This window comes from Geotrypetes seraphini, chromosome 3 (genome assembly GCF_902459505.1).
Source record: "Geotrypetes seraphini chromosome 3, aGeoSer1.1, whole genome shotgun sequence".
Lineage (NCBI taxonomy): Eukaryota > Metazoa > Chordata > Amphibia > Gymnophiona > Dermophiidae > Geotrypetes > Geotrypetes seraphini.
This window is the reverse complement of record NC_047086.1, coordinates 3716059-3735453: the sequence shown is the minus strand read 5'-3', so window position 1 is coordinate 3735453 and position 19395 is coordinate 3716059. Positions and strand designations below refer to the sequence as shown.

At 44.3% G+C, this 19395-nt stretch overlaps 1 protein-coding gene across 4 annotated transcripts in view; it reads right to left on the bottom strand.

Annotated features, from left to right (window-relative positions):
* Nucleotides 1-1371: 1371 nt before the first annotated feature.
* Nucleotides 1372-19395, bottom strand: part of FYN (FYN proto-oncogene, Src family tyrosine kinase) — a 148698-nt gene continuing 130674 nt past the window's right edge. For all 4 annotated transcript variants that reach the window (XM_033939825.1, XM_033939823.1, XM_033939826.1 and 1 more), the window contains 2 exons: nt 7140-7271; nt 1372-4166 (listed from right to left, as the gene is read on the bottom strand). In XM_033939825.1, the coding sequence (XP_033795716.1) occupies nt 3958-4166; nt 7140-7271 (341 nt within the window). In that variant the 3' untranslated portion in view covers nt 1372-3957. The remainder of the gene's footprint in view (nt 4167-7139; nt 7272-19395) is intronic.

The following is a 19395-nucleotide window of genomic DNA, read 5'->3' as shown; positions in this document are numbered from 1 at the left end:
GGAGGGGCCTGGAGCTCTGATGGCTCAGGTTAAGGCACTTTATACAACCTGGGCCAATCACAGCCTCAGGCCCCTCCCTGGATGTACCAGGAAGGGGCCTAAGGCTCTGATTGGCACGGACACCCCATAGGAGGGGCCTTAGGTGTTCGGGCCAATCAGAGCCTTAGGTCCCTCCCTGGTGCATCCAGGCAGGGGCCTGAGGCTGACTGGCTCAGGATGTATAACAACCTGAGCCAATCAGAGCCCCAGGCCCCTCCCCGGGGCAACCCAGGATGCACTGCGGAGGGGAAGGCCCATTTTGGAAGAGGCGGGCCAGCTGGCCAGAGGGAGTAGGCATCCCTCCGATCAGCCATCTAATTAAAGGTATGAGGGAGAGGGGTTGGAGGCAGGGGTGGTGGTGTTGTGATGCAGCGGGAGAGAATGGGCATCTCTCCCGTGACTGGGGGGGGGGCACCTCTCAAAATGGCTTTTCTAGCAGTCTCTGACTCTGCTATGTCAGGGTTTTCAGTATACTGGGACCCCTGGACCAGTCGCTGATTTTTGTTGCTAAAAGCTGACGCCGCTCTTGGAGAATGGCTCAGCAATTTTATTTCAGTTCAATCATCTTTATTGACATTTTGAAAGTATAGCAGTCAGTGACCTATTAAAACAGAAGTTGAAGAACCCATTTGCACATCAGTGTCAGAGACTGCTAGAAACCATTTTGATAATCCACCGCTAAAATGCTTGCAGGCTAAACCGTCGGGAAACAGTTCAGCAGCTGCGTTAAACTTTTGAGAATGTGAGCCTACATCTTGTCCAGCCTGCTGTCTGCACTGGCTTTCTCTCTGATGTCACTTCCTGACCCTGTGACCAGGAAGTGATTTCCGAGGAGAGTCAGGCCAGCGCAAGCAGCAGGTCAGGACGTTATTTGTGTTGGCAAAGATTTAAAGAGGTACAAGGACGGGAAGGGAGGACGTGAGCATGGCATGGGGGGGCGGGGGTGGAGAGCTGCCAGCATCCCAACCAAGATGCTGCCCAGGGCGGTCTACCCCCATACCTCCCCTTACTATTCCACTACTTGGACGACCCTTGGACAATTCTTCCTTCTGTCCACTTTCCACACTGTATGACTCAACTGAAAGACAGGCATTCATGGATGTGTCCTGATCTTTGCTGAAGGAAAACATAGGAACATTTCTTACAAAGCAGAAGATAAGGTCGAGCCCACGTGATTACAGCAGACAAAAAGATCTCCAGATTCCTATGATAGCCATTGATCCCCTCCCCCCCTAAAGTGCCCCATGAGCCCTGTAATGTGAATTTGAAATAGAAGCAGAACTACAAATCCCATAATGCACTGCAGCCCTTTAAAACAACAGTATTAAAATGCATATGTAAAACCTTCCATTTTATTTATTAACCTGTCTTCAAATGGACATTTGCAAAGAAACAATACTGTAATTGCAATTAGGACTCTGTAAGTCTGCATATATTAAAAACAAACAAAAACAGGACAGGCTCAGTTATTCCGTCTTATTTTCCTGGTTAAAAACATAATTAATTCAATACTGGTATAAAAAAACCCCAAACAAATAACTTGGAAAAGGTGTTCCTTCAGTGGTTGTGTCCTCTATGAAACATGATCCTTTGTGGAACGTGAACTAGTGCCTGTATCCCGAGTGGAACAGGAACCAGTAAGACACTCCCTGGTAGAACAAGAACCAATGGCATGATAAAAGCGTAAGATATTCCCTCGGTGAAACAGGAACCAATGAGCAGTAAGGCACCCAGGGGGCCCAACCCATTCAGCAGGAGATTTAGGGTCTGTCCCCAGCCTGCCCCACACTGCCCATCGCTCCACCCCAGTACAATCGATTGGCAACCAGAGGTAAAAGAAGTGGCTTTCCCATCCCATGTCATCTGCTGCCCATGGGACAGGGAGGCCACTGAGCGAGTGATCACAGTTGCCCGATGGGAGTGTGGGAGTAGATCTGAAAGCCTTGGAGAAACCTGGAGTGATCTGAGGATCTCCCGGGGAATGTGAAGCAGTGCCTATATCCTTTAGGAAATTTAATATGGTGAAAGAGAATTCCCTGTGTCTTGTGATGATTCCCCCCTGTATCCATAGGTAGAACAGGAAATGGTGACATGATCCCTCAAGCAGTCCTTATGTCCCCTTGGCAATGTGAAGACATGAGATGATTCTCTTGCTGTCCCTTGGATAAATATGACACAGTGTCTGTGTCCTCTTGGTGAAACGTGAGATGACACCCAGTTTTAACATGAAGCAATGTTTGTGTCCCCCATGGGGAATGTGAAGCAGTAAAAGTGACCCAACCCCAAGCTAAAAGAATTCCGAGGGTGTTCTGTGGCGTGTGATGTGATGCAGAGACCCCCCTGGGACCTTTCCTGGAAGCTCCCAAGGAGCCATCTCACTAGCAGTCACAGGTAGCTATTGTAGGTTAGGATCTGAAGCTCTTGACCACTTCGTAGTTGCTCCCATCTGTATTCTATACTCAACTGGAGAAATGGACATCTGGAGAACGTGTGGAGCAGGAGGGAATGAGATTACAGCTGGGAAGCGCTTCCATATAGTTTTGCTCCACAGACACTCCTTTCATACGCCACTGCATGCAGAGAACGAGGCCTCCCTCCAGACATGAAGAGAGCTACACGGTGACCCTTAGATGTGCATACCGCTGAGATAGTAAGAGGAGGAGCAGCAGGGTTCGGCACAACCTTGAATAAATCACCTTGTACTAACTTGCTGGAACATCTTAAATCGCAATTACACAGGTTGCTCCCTCTAACCCTTCTTCTAAGTTCTAATTGTAGCTCTGTTGCTGCCTCACTCTGTGACAGTGGGAGATCCATTTTCTTGTCCTGGTCCAGCTCTATCACTGTTCATATGTGCATGTCCCAAGCTTTCCAATAATCTTCATCGCCACCTTTCCTTAGGTTCCTCCTGAGTCTATCCCCTTTCACCTTCATTCCTTTCAAATGAAAGAGACTTGACTCGTGCATATTTACATCACGTAGGTATTTAAACATTTCTATCATATCTTCCCTCCAAAGTAGACAGATTGAGATCTTTAAGTCTTATGACGAAGACCACTGACCATTTTAGTAGCTGCCCTTTGCCCTCTAACTCCATCCTGTTTATACCTTTTTGAAAGTGCGGTTTCCAGAATTATACATCCTAATCCAATCCCAGCTGTGTCACTGACTCTGTGTGATCAAGGGTGACTAACTTTCTCTCCCTGCACATCCATTCAAGTTCTAGCTCTGTCTGTAAACCTAGGAGAGTCTCTTTATCTCCCTGTGTCTCGGTTCTTTCGGGCACTGTGTGGTATCCCTTTATTTCTCTGGGTCTGAGTTTATTTTTTTAATAATAACAACAAATGAGTTCCTCGTTCCTACTGAAGTTTTGTTTAGAGTCCAGGCGGTAGAAATGTGCTTCTAGGTCCTCCACCTCTGAGGTGGTAGCACATATCTGAAGTGGTTCCATCGTAAAGCACATTGAGACCCTGTTTGGGTTTTGATCATTATTAGTAAAATTACAGTCACAGAAAGTCCCCCTGGTGTAGCGAGATGCCGGGGCACTGCGGTAGTCATAGAGGATCCAAGTGGCTTCTGCTGTTCCTTTAAGAGAGCAGGCTTTTCTTTTCGCTTCAAGCAGAGATAGCTGCAGGGAAATAACACTTGGAGGAAAAGTATGCCTGTGGGGCTGCAATCAAGGCATATAAAGGGATGCATTAGGTCCTGTCTGGTGGGGGAGAAGGGCTCCGGCACCGACACTGGCTATATATACATTGCTGAAGGAATAGGAGTTTTGGAGTCCATCCTCATTCTGGAGCATTTCCTAACTCCTGGAAGCTAATGGAGGAACAGAGTTCAGCACCCAGGTAGGACAAGTGCTGTGTTGAAAGGTTCCTAGGCCGAAGAGGGGCTGGGCACTCTGCCCAGCCCTAAAATTTATAAGTTATCCCCAGGCTGGTACTGAGGCTCTGTGGCAGTGAAATAGTCTTCCAAGAAACCCTGGAGATACTCAAAAGTGGGTCGCTCCTCAGGATCTTTCTTCCAGCAGTGAATCATGAGCTCGTGCATGGAGCTGGGACAGTCCTGGGGACACGGCATTCTATAGCCCCGCTCCACCTGCTCCAGCACCTCCCGGTTATTCATCCCTGAAAAAGAGCAGAATGGAGATAATTGTGTAGCAGAGTGAAAGCCAAGCAGACCCCTAGGCCCGGATGCACTAAACTCACTGTGCCTTTAACGATCGTCACTAAATCAGTTTGAACTGGTTTAGCAACGAAGTAATTTACCTACTGATGGCTCACCTGGCCTTTTCTGTGCATTCATTACAGCCTCCAACTCTGCTATGCAAACAAACTCATTAGTATTGAAACGAGGTCATTAATATTCAAATGATCACTCCGACTGATGCCCTAATATTGTGTAGGCATGCACAAAATCTAGCGCTGACTTCTAACGACCCCAAATTACCAACAGGTCTAGACCTGGGAGGGGCCTTAAGCACCTGAGCCAATTGGGGCCTTAGGCACCTCCCCGTGCATCCCAGGGCAAGGGATGGCCCACCATTTTGAAGAAGCGAGCCTGCCGACAGGAGGGAATTGACATCTCTCCTGCTGCTTTAGGGCATCCCCTGCCACTCAGCTGTTCAGGCTTCCCCTGCTGGCTTTATGCAGGTGTCAAATTTGCTTTTCCAACAATTGATCAAATGGGATTACAGCAAACCTCCACAAAACTCATTTACATGTAGTGGTTTGAACATCGATTGCAGATTTCAAATCTGACAAATTGTCAACCCCACAGTGACCCGGAGGATTTTAAGGACTATTTTACTGCATCTAGGGCCTTTTGCTCTAGTGCAGGGGTGTCAAAGTCCCTCCTCAAGGGCCACAATCCAGTCGGGTTTTCAGGATTTCCTCAATGAATATGCATGAGATCTATTTGCATGCACTGCTTTCATTGTATGCTAATAGATCTCATGCATATTCATTGGGGAACTCCTGAAAACCCAACTGGATTGCGGCCCTTGAGGAGGGACTTTGACAAGAGGGCATTCAGAAAGAACAAGAGAACAAAAAAAACAAAAGAACAAGAGAACAAAAAGAACAAAAGAACAAGAGGGCATTCAGAAAAGTTGAAAGGGGACAGATTCAGAACGAATGCTAGGAAGTTCTTCTTTACCCAGCGTGTGGTGGACACCTGGAATGCGCTTCCAGAGGGTGTAATAGGGCAGAGTACGGTACTGGGGTTCAAGAGGGAATTGGACAACTTTCTGCTGGAAAAGAGAATAGAGGGGTATAGATAGAGGATTACTGCACAGGTCCTGGACCTGTTGGGCCGCCGCGTGAGCGGACTGCTGGGCACGATGGACCTCAGGTCTGACCCAGTAGAGGCATTTCTTATGTTCTTATGTTCTTAGTGATCTGTAACCTGTTGCTAAAATCAACTGTATTACCTGAAGATTGGAGGGTGGCCAATGTTACACTAATTTTTAAAAAGAGCTCTAGGAGAGATCCGGGAAATTACAGACCAGTAAGCCTGGAACTCCTCTCGTATGAGGAAAGACTAAAAAGATTAGGGATCTTCAGTCTGGAAAAGAGAAGACTGAGGGGAGATATGATTGAAGTCCACAAAATCCTGAGTGGAGTAGAACGGGTACAAGTGGTTCGATTTTTTACTCCATCAATAATTACAAAGACACGGGGACACTCGATGAAATTACAGGGAAATAGGTTTAAAGCCAATAGGAGGAAATATTTTTTCACTCAGAGAATACTTAAGCTCTAGAATGCATTGCCAGAAGTTGTGGTAAGAGCGGATAGCGTACCTGGTTTTAAGAAAGGTTTGGACAAGTTCCTGGAGGAAAAGTCCATAGCTTAGGGAAGCTCGGACTAAAGAGGACTGTGAGGAATTGCAAAGGGACTTGAACAAACTAGGAGAATGGGCAACAAAATGGCAAATGAAGTTCAACGTTGAGAAATGTAAATTATTGCATGTGGGAAGCAGAAACCCGAGGTACAACTATACGATGGGAGGGATGTCATTGAATGAGAGTACCCAAGAGATGGACTTGGGGGTAATGGTGGACAGGTCAATGAAGCCGACTGCACAGTGTGCAGCGGCCGCTAAGAGAGCGAATAGAATGCTAGGTATAATCAAGAAGGGTATTACAGCCAGGACGAAAGAAGTTATCCTGCCGCTGTATCGGGCGATGGTGCGCCCACATCTGGAATACTGTGTCCAGTTTTGGTCGCCATACCTTAAGAAGGATATGGCGTTACTCGAGAGAGTTCAGAGAAGAGCGACACGTCTGATAAAAGGAATGGAAAACCTTTCATACGCTGAGAGACTGGAGAAACTGGGTCTCTTTTCCCTGGAGAAGAGGAGACTTAGAGGGGATATGATAGAGACTTATAAGATCATGAGGGGCATAGAGAGAGTAGAGAGGGACAGATTCTTCAAACTTTCAAAAAATAAAAGAACAAGAGGCCATTCGGAAAAGTTGAAAGGGGACAGATTCAAAACAAATACTAGGAAGTTCTTCTTTACTCAACATGTGGTGGACACCTGGAATGCCCTTCCAGAGAGCGTAATAGGGCAGAGTACGGTACTAGGGTTCAAGAAAGGATTGGACAATTTCCTGCTGGAAAAGGGGATAAAGGGGTATAGATAGAGGATTACTGCACAGGTCCTGGACCTGTTGGGCTGCCGCGTGAGCGGACTGCTGGGCAGGATGGACCTCAGGTCTGACCCAGCAGAGGCATTGCTTATGTTCTGTTATTGAGAAAGACATGGGGGAAGCCTCTGCTTCCACTGGATCGGTAGAATGGAATGTTGCTACTCTTTGGGTTTTGGCCAGGTACTAGTGACCTGGATTGGCCACCATGAGAACGGGCTACTGGGTTTGTTCTGACCCAGTAAGGCTATCCTTATGTTCTTATGAGGGTAAGAGATGCTGCTGGTGGGGGAGGGAAGAGAAAAGGAGAATTGTTGGACATAAGTGTGTGGAGTGAGCAGGAAAGAAAAATGTTATATGTGGGGAAAGGAAGAAAGAGAGAGAATGGTCAGAGATGGAGAAATATTGGATATTGTGGTGGAGAGGGAAGGGATTTTCCTGTTCTCACCTGGGTAAGGCACTCTCCCCTTGGTTACCAGCTCTGTCAGTAAAATGCCAAAGGACCAGACATCTGATTTAATGGTAAACCTTCCGTACAGAGCCGCTTCTGGCGCAGTCCATTTTATGGGGAACTTTGCACCTACGAGAAGAAGCAGAGTAAATGACAGCAGAGAAAGACCTGCCTAATAGTCTCATGGATTATAAATTCATGATTCAATTCAATTGTCTTTTTTTCTTTGATGTTTCTGGGCCATAGAGCGTAGAAGTCTGCCCGGTTCTGTCCTTAGCTTCCAACTCTTGGAGTTGCTGTCAAAGGTCACGTCAGCCTCTCCAAACCAGGGCCTAGTCACATGATCACAATCTCTGAACGTGCATCAAGCACAGTGGAAACTGCGGTAGTCAACACACACCTAGCCCAACAGAGGCCAATCCAGGATTTGGGTTACCTGAGGTCCGGATTTCCCTGGACATGTCCTCCTTTTGAGGACATATCCGGGGGTTCAGACGGCTTTTCAAAACCCAGCACTTTGTCTGGGTTTTGAAAAGCTTTTATTTGGGCAGGAGGGCATTCGCGCATGCGTGGATGTCCTGCCCAACCGGAGCAGGCAACGGGGGGTGGGATTGAAGGCGGGGTTGGGCAGGCTTTGGGGCGAGATCGGGGGGCCTGAGGGTGTGTGTATGTGGGGGGTCTAGGGGTCTGGATTTTCCAGACGGAAAATCTGGTAAGCCTACCCAGGATGCATAGAATCATCATTATAATTAAAAAAAAAGAAACCACTTTGGTTATACCACAGGCAGTAAATCAAACCCCTCAGGCTTTATCCTGTAAAAGAAGAAGTGAGACTTATTGAATTCACTTTCTCTAGTGAAATCAGGAAGGGTAAAATTCTCCTGCCAGTTGCCGCTGTTGTGCAGTATCACAGGAAGGCTTTTTATCTAGTGCAGAAGATCAGCGACTTTCAATTTCTTTCTAGAAAAAAAAAGGGTTTTTCCTGTGTAAAGTCAGGGCAGGGCAGTAATTAGTTTCTTGATGAGAAAAAAACTGAACATTAGAAACATACCTGCTGATATTCAAAATTATATAACTGGCCCAAAATGGTCATTAAGCTGCTTAAGTCGCTTGTTTGCAGCTCTCCAGTCAATTTCAGTGACATTTAACTTCACCTGATTCAAAAGTGGCTAATGTGAGGGCTTTTCAGGGGTGGAGCAGGGCCAAATGCCCTTTTCTGCATAAGAAAACCATTTAAATAGGGGGCAAAATTAGCAGTCCCATCTTTAAATGGTTTGGCTTATGCGGGCAAAGCCCCCCCGATATTGAAAGCCAAAGCTTGGACAGGGCCTGGCATTGAATTTCTTGGAATAATGCCAGTTGTGAGGGCAAAACATTCCCCACTGCCAACTGAGTATCAGGGGGATAGAAAAATGAAGGCAGATAATGACCATTAGGCCCATCCACTAGCCCTTCCTCTCCCTTAGACATCCAACATACTTGTCTCAAACTGTTCCACAAATCCAGCTCTCTTCCTATGAAAAAGTATTTCATCTGGTTGCTCCTGAGTCTGTCTCCTTTCACCTTCATCCTTCACTAGGTCCTTCCTCATATTATTCACACCAACAGGGGTGTCTATTCTATTGCAGATTTTGGTATCACCCGCAAAGAGGCATATCTTACTTGACAGCCCTTCACCAATATCACTTACAAAAATGTTAAAAAGAACAGGCCCAGAACCTTGAGGCACACCACTGGTAACATCCCTTTCCTCAGAGTGATCTCCATTGATCACTACCCTCTGTCGCCTTCCACTCAACCAGTTTCTGACCCAGCCTGTCACTTTGGGACCCATCCCGAGGGCACTCAGTTTATTTATTAGACACTGTCAAAGGCTTTGCTTAAATCTAAATACACCACACCTAGCGCACTCCCTCTATCAAATTCTCTGGTCACCCAGTCAAAGAAATTGATCAGATTTGTCTGACAAGGCCTAACTCTAGTGAATTCATGTTGCCTCCGGTCCTGTAATCCACAGGATTCCAGAAACTAGACCATTCTCTGTTTTTAAAGTGCTTCCATTAATTTGCTTAACACAGAAGTCAGACTTACCGGCCTGTAATTTACTACTTCTTCCTTACTTCCATTTTTGTGTAGAGGGACCACATCCACCCTCCTCCAGTCCTCATGTAACACTCCCGACTCTAGAGACTCATTGAAAAGATCAGTCAGCGGAGCTACCAGAACTTCCCTAAGTTCCTTCAGCACCATTGGATGTACACCCTCCGGCCCCATCGCTTTGTCTACCTTTATTTTAGCTAGCTCCTCACCAACACAAACCTCTGAAAATCGATCAGGGTCTATTACTCCTCCATCCCTATTCACATTTGTCCTCTGTGGTCCTGCTCCCGGCGCTTCAGCCATGAACACAGAACAGAAATATTTATTAAGCAATTTGGCCTTTTCTTTATCAGCTTCTACATATTCCTCCTCTTCAACTTTGAGTCTCACAGTGCCACTTTTGCACTTCTTCCTATCACTAATATATCTAAAAATTATGTTATCTCCCTGCCTTCTTTTCCTGTTACTTTTAATTACTTGCCTCACAAAAAGGTTTGTCGCCCTTACAATCGCTCCTTTCAGTTTTGCCCACCGCATTTTCACTCCTTCCAGACGTTCCCATCCAGACAACAATTCCTTGAAGTTAGTTTTGTTTTTTTTAAAAAAAATTCTTTATTTATCAAGTGTAACAAAAATTAACATCATTTTAACTTAAATATATCACTTGAAATTCTATAATTAATCATACTCAATATATTTTATCCCATTCTCTCCCAACTCTTCAATATATCATAACACATATATCATATAATAAAGACTTTCATTCAAAGCACCTAGTGAAAATTCAAAAAATTACCCCTCCTCCCCATTATTTCATTTGTACTAACCAGGGAAATGATATTTATTCATTGTAATAATATGTTAATGGCCCCTACACATCTTGAAATGTATTAAAATTTCCTTTCTGAAGAGCTAATATTCTTTCCATTTTATAAATATGACACACTGAATTCCACCAAAAACTATAGTTTAACTATAGTAATAGATCAAAGAGACAGAATGTAAGGATCCTGGGATTAAAAGAAGGATCTGGAAAGGAAAATATGATAGCATTTCTAGAAGAAATAATTCCTAAAGTTCTTCCTATAAAATTTAAAGTACCATTGCAAATAGAAAGAGCACAAAGGATTGGAGGGGGGGGGGGGGGGGGAACCTCATCAGGAAAAAGTAAGTAAGGCCAGTAAGGTTTCAACATGTATTGGACATTTTAAAAGCTGCAAAAGAAAGAAAGAATTTGATTTATAAGGACTCCAAACTACTATTTGTTCCGGACTATGCTAAAGAAACAGTCCAGCTGAGGAAGCAGTTTCTGTAGCTCAGACAACCACTAAGAGATCTTGGAGCTAAATATGGTTTATTTTATCCAAAGTTAGTTTTTTAAAAATCTAGAAGTTGCTTTTGAATGAGCCGTCTCCTATACCACTATTACTTCTACTACTATTAATTATTTCTATATTGCTACAAGACAGAGGCAGTGCTGGACAGAGTCACAAAGAGTAAAAAAAGAGTCCCTGCTCGAAAGAGCTTACACTCTAAACAGGCAAGACAGACAAACAAGATGTCATGAAATACAGTTTAGGGGAACAGTTAATCTTTTGACTGAGGAGTAGGGTTAAGGATTGAAAGCTATATCAAAAAGGTGGACTTTTAGTCTGCTTTTCAACACGGGAAGGGAAGGGGCTTTGACGGACAAACTCGGGTCATTTATTCCAGGCATACCCATCTTAATATTAAACTGTACCATGCAGTGATCACTGGATGCCAAATGATCACACACTGTAACATCAGAAACACTTCCCCCGTTTTAAGCAATAAGTCCGGTATGACCCCATCCCATGTGGGTTCCATTACCAACTGCTGGAGCAGTTCTCCTTGTAGAGAATCCAGGATCTCACCACTTCTAGAAGATTTCGCAATAGGTATTCCCCAGTCAATATCACCTATTAGCGTAGCTGGTTTTAAGAAAGGTTTGGACAAGTTCCTGGAGGAAAAGTCCATAGTCTGTTATTGAGAAAGACACAGGGGAAGCCACTGCTTGCCCTGGATCGGTAGCATGGAATATTGCTACACCTTGGGTTTTGGCCAGGTACTAGAGACCTGGATTGACCACCGTGAGAACGGGCTACTGGGCTTAATGGACTATTGGTCTGACCCAGTAAGGCTATTTTTATGTTCTTATTAGTAAAACTTTCCCTTTTTTAGATAAGAACATAAGAACATAAGCAGTGCCTCCGCCGGGTCAGACCATAGGTCCATCCTGCCCAGCAGTCCGCTCCCGCGGCGGCCCAAACAGGTCACGACCTGTCTGAATCACCAGAAGGGGCCCCCTTGGTTTCTCATTGAAGTCCTATCTTCCCATCGAAGTCTTTCTATACTTGTGTTACATCCTCTCTCAGTATCCCACGATCCCTTTATCCCTCAGGAATCCGTCCAATCCCTGTTTGAATTCTAAATGTCTACTATTAACTCTCTGTCCGTTTGTTCTGTATTTCGTACCAATATAAATATATTTACCATTCTCTCTTTCCAAGTTCTGCAATTGTGAGGCTTTAATATGATCTTTAACATATAAGAACATTAGAATAGCCCCACTGGGTTAGACCAATAGTCTATGAAGCCCAGTAGCCCGTTCTCACGGTGGCCAATCCAGGCTCCTAATACCTGGCCAAAACCCAAGGAGTAGCAACATTGCATGCTACTGATCCAGGGTAAGCAGCAGCCTCCCCCATATCCCTCTCAATAAGAGACTATGGACTTACATAAGAACATAAGAACTGTCATCTCCGGATCAGACCTTCTGTCCATCAAGTCCGGCGATCTGCACACGTGGAGGCCCAGCCAGTTGTACACCTGGCGTAATTTTAGTCACCCATATCCCTCTATGCCTCTCGTAAGGAGATGTACATCTACTTTGCTTTTAAATTCTAGGACGGTGGATTCCACAATAACTAAACTAAACCTTAGGTTTGTATACAGCGTCATCTCCACAAGCATAGAGCTCGGCACGGTTTACAGGGTTAGATTGAAAAGGAGCTACAATGAAGGGTTATAGGAAAGGAGCTAGGAAGATAAAGAGGGACAGGGTACCAAAGAGCGGGAGGTGTTAAATTTTTGAAAAGAGCCAAGTTTTCAGGTGTTTGCGGAAGGATTGGAGGGAGCTTGAAATTCTGAGTGGGGATGTGAGGTTGTTCCAGAGTTCTGTGGTTCTAAAGGGGAGGGATGTTCCTAGTTTTCCTACGCGGGATATACCTTTTGCAGAGGGGAATGATAGTTTCAGTTTTTGGGAGGATCTAGTAGAATTAGGGTTAGAGGAGTTCCAGAAGAGTGGGATAACGGGAGGGAGGATGCCATGTAGGATCTTGAAAGCTAAACAGGCACATTTAAAGAGGACTCTGGAGTGAACTGGGAACCAGTGAAGTTTGGACAGGAGTGGGGAGACGTGGTCGAACTTGCCTTTAGCGAAAATAAGCTTGGCCGCGGCGTTCTGGATTAGCTGAAGTCTATGGAGTTTTTTTTTAGTTAGGCTTAAATAGATGGAGTTGCATCCAGTCTAGAGAGGATGGTGGATTGAACAAGGACGACGAAGTGAGAATAATGAAAGTACGATCTCACTTTCCTCAGCATATGAAGACTAAAGAAGCATTTTTTTACCAAGAAGTTGAGGTGGTCATTGAAGGACAGAGAGGAATCTATGATGATGCCAAGGACTTTGCTTGAAAACTCAAGCTGAAGAGTGGAGCCGGAAGATAATGGGAGAGCTCTGGGAGAGCATTCCAGGTGTCCACCACTCGTTGCGTGAAGCAGAACTTCCTGATATTTGTCCTGGACTTGTCCCCCCTTAGCATCAGTCCATGTCCTCTTGTCCGTGTCACATTGGACATTGTAAATAACTTATTTTCCTGCTCTATTTTGTCGATTCCTTTCAGTATTTTGAAAGTCTCAGTCATATCCCCTCGCAATCTCCTCTTCCCAAGGGAGAACAATCCCAGTCTCCTAAGTCGTTCCTCGTATTCCAAGTTCTCCATACCTTTTACCAGCTTCGTTGCTCGTCTCTGCATCCACTCCAGCAGTTTTATATCCTTCTTTAGGTTGGGAGATCAATGTTGGACACAGAATTCCGTGTGGTCTGACCATTGCCCTATAAAGCGGCTTTATAACTTTCTCCAATCTACTTGTGATTCCTTTCTTTATCATGCCTAACATTCTATTTGCTTTCTTTGCCGCTGCCGCGCATTGTGCCGATGGTTTCAGGGTCTTATCTATCAGTACACCCAGGTCCTTTCCTTGTTCGCTCTTACCCAGAGTTGCACCTGACATTCTAAACTCGTGTTCCTTGTTCTTTCTGCCTAAATGCCTTACTTTGCACTTTTCCACATTAAAATTCATCTGCCATTTCTCCGCCCATTTCTCTAACTGACACAAGTCACTCTGGAGTTCCTCGCTATCCTTCTGCAATCTGATTGCCCGGCATAGCTTTGTGTCATCTGCAAACTTGATGATCTCACTGGATGTTCCTTCTTCTAGGTCATTGATGAAAATATTAAATAAGATTGGCCCAAGTACCGAGCCCTGGGGCACACTGCTAGTCTCTTTCTCCCAGTCTGAGAACTTCCCATTTATGCCCACTCTCTGCTTTCTGTTCTCCAGCCATTTGCCTATCCATCTTAGTATATCTCCCTCTATTCCATGGCTTTGTAGTTTCCTGAGAAGTCTTTCATGTGGAACCTTGTCGAACGCTTTCTGGAAGTCCAAGTATATTATGTCCACCAGTTCTCCACTATCAATTTGTTTACGGTCTCAAAAAATTGAAGTAAATTCGTCAAACATGATTTCCCTTTCTTGAAGCCATGTTGACTGGCTCTCTTCAGGTCGTGTGTATCCAAGTGCCGGACTTTTCCTCTAAGAAATTGTCCAAACCTTTCTTTAAAAAGCTACGCTATCCATTCCTACCACAACATTACTCCTCATCCTTTTCTTCTTACCCTGTTTTTCCTGAACAGATTATAGCCTGGTATACTACTATTATTTATTATTTCTATAGCGCTGAAAAGGCGTACATAGCACTGTACATTTTTACATACAATAGACAGTCCCTGCTCAGAAGAGCTTACAATCTAATTTAGACAGGACATTACAGGGTTGGGGAGATTATGATAGAGGAAATGATACAGTGGGTATCTGACAGCAGTGAGTGGGAGTTAAGAGTTGAAGGCAGTTTCCAAAAAGTGGGCCTTTAGCTTGGATTTGAACACTGCCAGGGATGGAGCACGATTCAGGCAGCCTGTTCCAGGTTCTCCGTAAACCAAATCTCTGTGATCGCCACTATATCAAATTCCTCTTCTTCCATCACAGCTTCTACATCCAAAATCTTATTTCCCATACTTCGAGCATTAGTTTATACTGCTTTCCAGACATTGCCCCCATTTCCCATCCGTGTAGAGGTATTCAGTGATTTACTTACCTGAGGGCTTCTACTCACCTGGAGCTTTGATCATACTGAGAAAGCTAACCAGAAAATAAATGTAGAAACCCAACCAGGTCGTGCAGGTGCAAGACCGGAGGGCTAGGACTTTGATAGGAAGATAGGACTCAATTAGGAAACAAAGGAGGCATGGGGGCACCTACTGGTGATTTAGACAGGTCGTGACCTGTTTGGGCCGCCGCGGGAGCGGACTGCTGGGCAGGATGGACCTATGGTCTGACCCAGCGGAGGCACTGCTTATGTTCTTATGTTATGTTCTTATGTTCTGGTTTAAAGCCCCTCTTCAGTATATTAGCCAGCCTGCTGGCAAAGACACTTCTTTCCTTCTTTGCTAGATGCACACCATCCTTGATCAGCAGCCCTTGGAAAATCATCTCATGGTCCAGGAAACCAAAACGCTCTTGACAACACCATCCACGTAGTCACACATTCATCTCCAGGAAGCAAGCTTCTCTGCCCTGGCCTTTACCCTTGAGAGGAGGATAGATGAGAATACCACCAGCGTATATGACTGCTTCACCCTCTCTCCCAGAGTCATAAAGTCACTTTTGATATGTTTGCAGCGGTTTCTGGTAGTTTCATTAGTGCCAATGAGCAGCATCAGATATAGTCATCAAGCTTGATGAGTCTTGGCAATCTCTCCGTAACATCTTGGCGTTCAACTCTTTCTCAATTCAAATGGATAGTAAAGTTAAACTTCTCGGAGTCATTCTAAACAGGGAGCTCACCTTTCATCAACAAGTTAGTGCAGTTATGCAGAAATGTTTTCATAAGCTTAGGCTCATCCGTTCTATTTCTTCTTTTCTCGATCCCCCCTATCAATATCCTGATTTACTCCCTAGTAATTTCAACCACAAACTACTGCAATGCCGTTTATCAAGGTATAACCCAGAAGGAAATCCGCCGTCTACAACTATTGCAAAAGACTGCTGTTAAATTAATCTATCATGCAGAAAAAATGTGACCATGTCACTCCTCTCCTCCGCAAAGCACATTGGCTACCTATCACTCACCGCCTCACCTATAAAACAAAAAACTCTACCCAACCAGCGTTCATAGATAAACTTTTGATCCCTTATTCATCATCTACGGCCCTCCGATCTAATAATCAAAATCTACTCTCTATACCATCAATACGGGAACTGTTTTATAATACTACTTGCAAATCTTCTTTTTAATCACCTCCCTCTCTCTGTGGAATGCCCTCCCATTAGACGTTCGATTAGAGAACTCGCTTGAAAAATTTAAAGCCAAACTTAAAACTTTCCTCTTTAAAGATGCCTTTACTCTTTAGTATCAGCTTCCGCCTTCTAATCCCTTGATTCTTGTGCAGCTTTGAAACATCTAATGCTTCTTTTGAAGTGATTCCCATACTAATGATTTTGCCACTCCCCATTTACCGTTCTATTTTTTTAAAATTTTTCTTCGATGTATTTTAAACAACCTTTCCCTCCCCTACTTTCCTTCTGTTTCATGTATGTTAACCTAAATTTGTCTAAGATTTTTAATATTTGATAAAATATTGCTTTTATTTATTTATTTTAACTGTTTTCTCTATAATTTTTTTATATTGTTCACCGTTTAGACACTTTTATTTTGATAGACGGTATATTAAAAATAAAGAAACTTGAAACAGTATATCTCCCAGGACATTATGTCTGAACATAAGAACTGCCATCTCCAGATCAGACCTTCGGTCCATCAAGTCAGGCAATCCGCACACGCGGAGGCCCAGCCAGGTTTACAGATGGATGCTTCTGTATCTCTCAGAAAAGAATTGCCAGCCATCACCACCTTACGCCTTCTGGTGGTCATGGATCCAGCAGTTTTAGGGATTTCAAGCTTTGGTCCTTCCTCTCCCTGGGATGCTCTCATCTTCTCCACTTCCAGGGCTGCATACCGGTTCTTGAGTTCATGGGCGGGTGAAGTCACAGTACCAGTCTAGTAGGGTTCTGTAATCTGGGCCCAGCTGTCTTCCCTCAGCACAGCATCTTCTTCCCCATTGCTGGAAATCTTTGACGCCTCGTGAACCATTTCATTGATGTACCTCTCATTCTCACAGATGCTTCTCAGTCTTGCCACCTCCTCTCTCAGTTCCTTTACTTCCTTCATAAGGGATTCAAGCTGAAGACAGCTTGCACATGGATCCCCTTCCTCTGCTTGGGTAATATTTTCTATCTGTACAGCGACAAAAGTCATAATCTGAGCAGCAGCTTTGGTGACAAGATGTTTCCCAGCCATACTGTGGTTGCAGAAGTACTTACACTTAGAAGAAAAAAGAAAGAACAGAAAAACCCTACCCAAGCAAAGCTCCATCTTAGCATAGGCAGGCGGGAATTGACCTCAAGGGTCACCTGTAAAGTCTGATCTCTAAGAAAGTTTTCAGAGTTCAGTTTTAGACTAAGAGGCTGCAACTAGCCCGAGGTCTCTCATGAAGGAGCGCTTTTTCAGTTAGGGTGAGAGGATTTACACCCCCCCCCCCATGAAGTATAGTGCACTTGGCCTGACTTTACAGTTTTCCAGGCCTCTCTTCCACTAACTACTCCCCCAAAGTCTCAAAAAGGTCCTCAACAGATCCAAAGAAGCCTTTTAGTCAATAGCTTTCTCCTCAAGCAAATATATGCAAATTATATATGCAGTTCACAGGTTTCTGTGAAAACTGTCTTTAATGCTGAGCCTCTACAACCTCTCTTGTAGAGCCAGGCTTACTGAGGGTTAGGTGCTAGGCCAGCATTCCTCCCCTCCAGGGAGTCTGATCTCTAAGAAAGTCCTCAGATTTGCTTTATAACTTCTATGTACTCCTAATCACATTGTACTTCTCTTGCCTTGAACCTCGTTAAACATAGAGCCACTCAGAAATCACAGATTAAATTAGTTTAGATCTTTTAAATTTGTCATCATTCATAATCATTGATCCCAATTCTGATCTGCCAATCAAGTTTCAAATTGATTTGATATATTGCTCATCAAGTGGTTCCCAACCCTGTCCTGGAGGTTTTCAGGAAAGCCCTAATGAATATGCATGGGGCAGATTTGCATGCCTGTCAGCTCCATTATATGCAAATCTCTCATGAATATTCATTAGTGCTATTTCAAAAACCCAACTGGTTGGTGGTCCTCCAGGACAGGGTTGGGAACCACTGATCTAATCAATTTATATAATCAAACTTAAAAGTATAAACAAAGAAAAAACCCAATATAATTATATACAGTCAGATGAATATAAAATAAAAATCATGGGGCTCATAATCGAAAGAGAAAAACGTCCAAAAACCGGCCTAGTCGGCACTTGGACGATCATAAACGAAAGATGTCCAAGTGCCAATAATCAAACCGGGTTTTGGACATATTTCTAAATGACCTAGGCCTTCATAGTGCTGCTGAACGACCATAGCTAAACGGGGCGTTTCAGGAGGAGTGTCGAGGGCGGGATTTGGGTGGGACGTGGGCCGGCTTAGACTTAGTCATACTGCATGTGTAACTGAAAGTTATACAGCCCAGGATCAACGGAACTTGGACGTTGTGACTTAGACCATTTAAAACATGGTCTAAGTCACAAAAACCCTCCTAAAGTGACCATATAAGCACTACAAACACATAATACAGACCCCCACACACTACCCCAGTGATCATCGACCTCCCCAACCCCATAAAAATCGTAATCACACCTTTAAAATTAAGCCTCCAGACCATCATCACCTGGCCGCCTGGCATAAGAAAGCCTAGTCATCCAGCACAGAGGTGGCTTAAGTCATCTTGGGGGTGGGTTAGGGATCCATGGAGAGGAGGACCCATGCCCATAAGCCCCTGTAATCACTGCATTAATATTGAAACGTGCACTCCCCTATACATCTCCAAAACCCTTTTTTACTAGCATATAAGTGACTCCTGCAGCCATAAGGGCTATTGGGGTGGTAGATAAGTGGGTCTAGGGGATTTTGGAGGTGGTTTGGGGGGCTCACCATGACCTATAAGGGAAGCTGTAGTGAGATGATGACATGGCACCCTTTTTGTGAAGTTTACAGCAGTGCTGTGTAAGATACCCCACCATTTAGGTGCCATGTTTGGGTGTTCAGTCCATCACTTTGCAGACCCCTCCCACGTCCAGGGTTTGTTCTAGGCATTTTTGACTTGGACGAAAATGTGGTATAAAGATGGATGATTTAGCATCTTAGATGATCAGATCAGCAGGACGTATAGTTAGATGATTTTTGAAACAAAAAAAATTTGGACGTATTTTTTTGAAAATGTGTCCTAAGCTATTTTTTACTTTGGACGACTTGCGACTTGGACGAAAATGGACTTGGACGTTCCTTTCGATTATGCCCCTCCACATCAATAAAATAAATAAATAATCAGCTCTAAAAGACAAAATCCACTTTCTTCTTGCTATATGAGATGTCAGATTACTTAGGATTATCTTCACAAAAGGAAATGCAATCTAATGAACTACATTCTAAATCTTCTGTGTTCATCCCACGCTTCTTTGAGTAAAACTGTGACTGAGTTCAAAGAAGCGTGGGATGAACACAGAAGATTTAGAATCAGAAAATAATATTAAAAATTGAACTAAGGCCAGTACTGGGCAGACTTGTACGGTCTGTGTCTGTGTATGGCCGTTTGGTGGAGGATGGGCTGGGGAGGGCTTCAATGGCTGGGAGGGTGTAGATG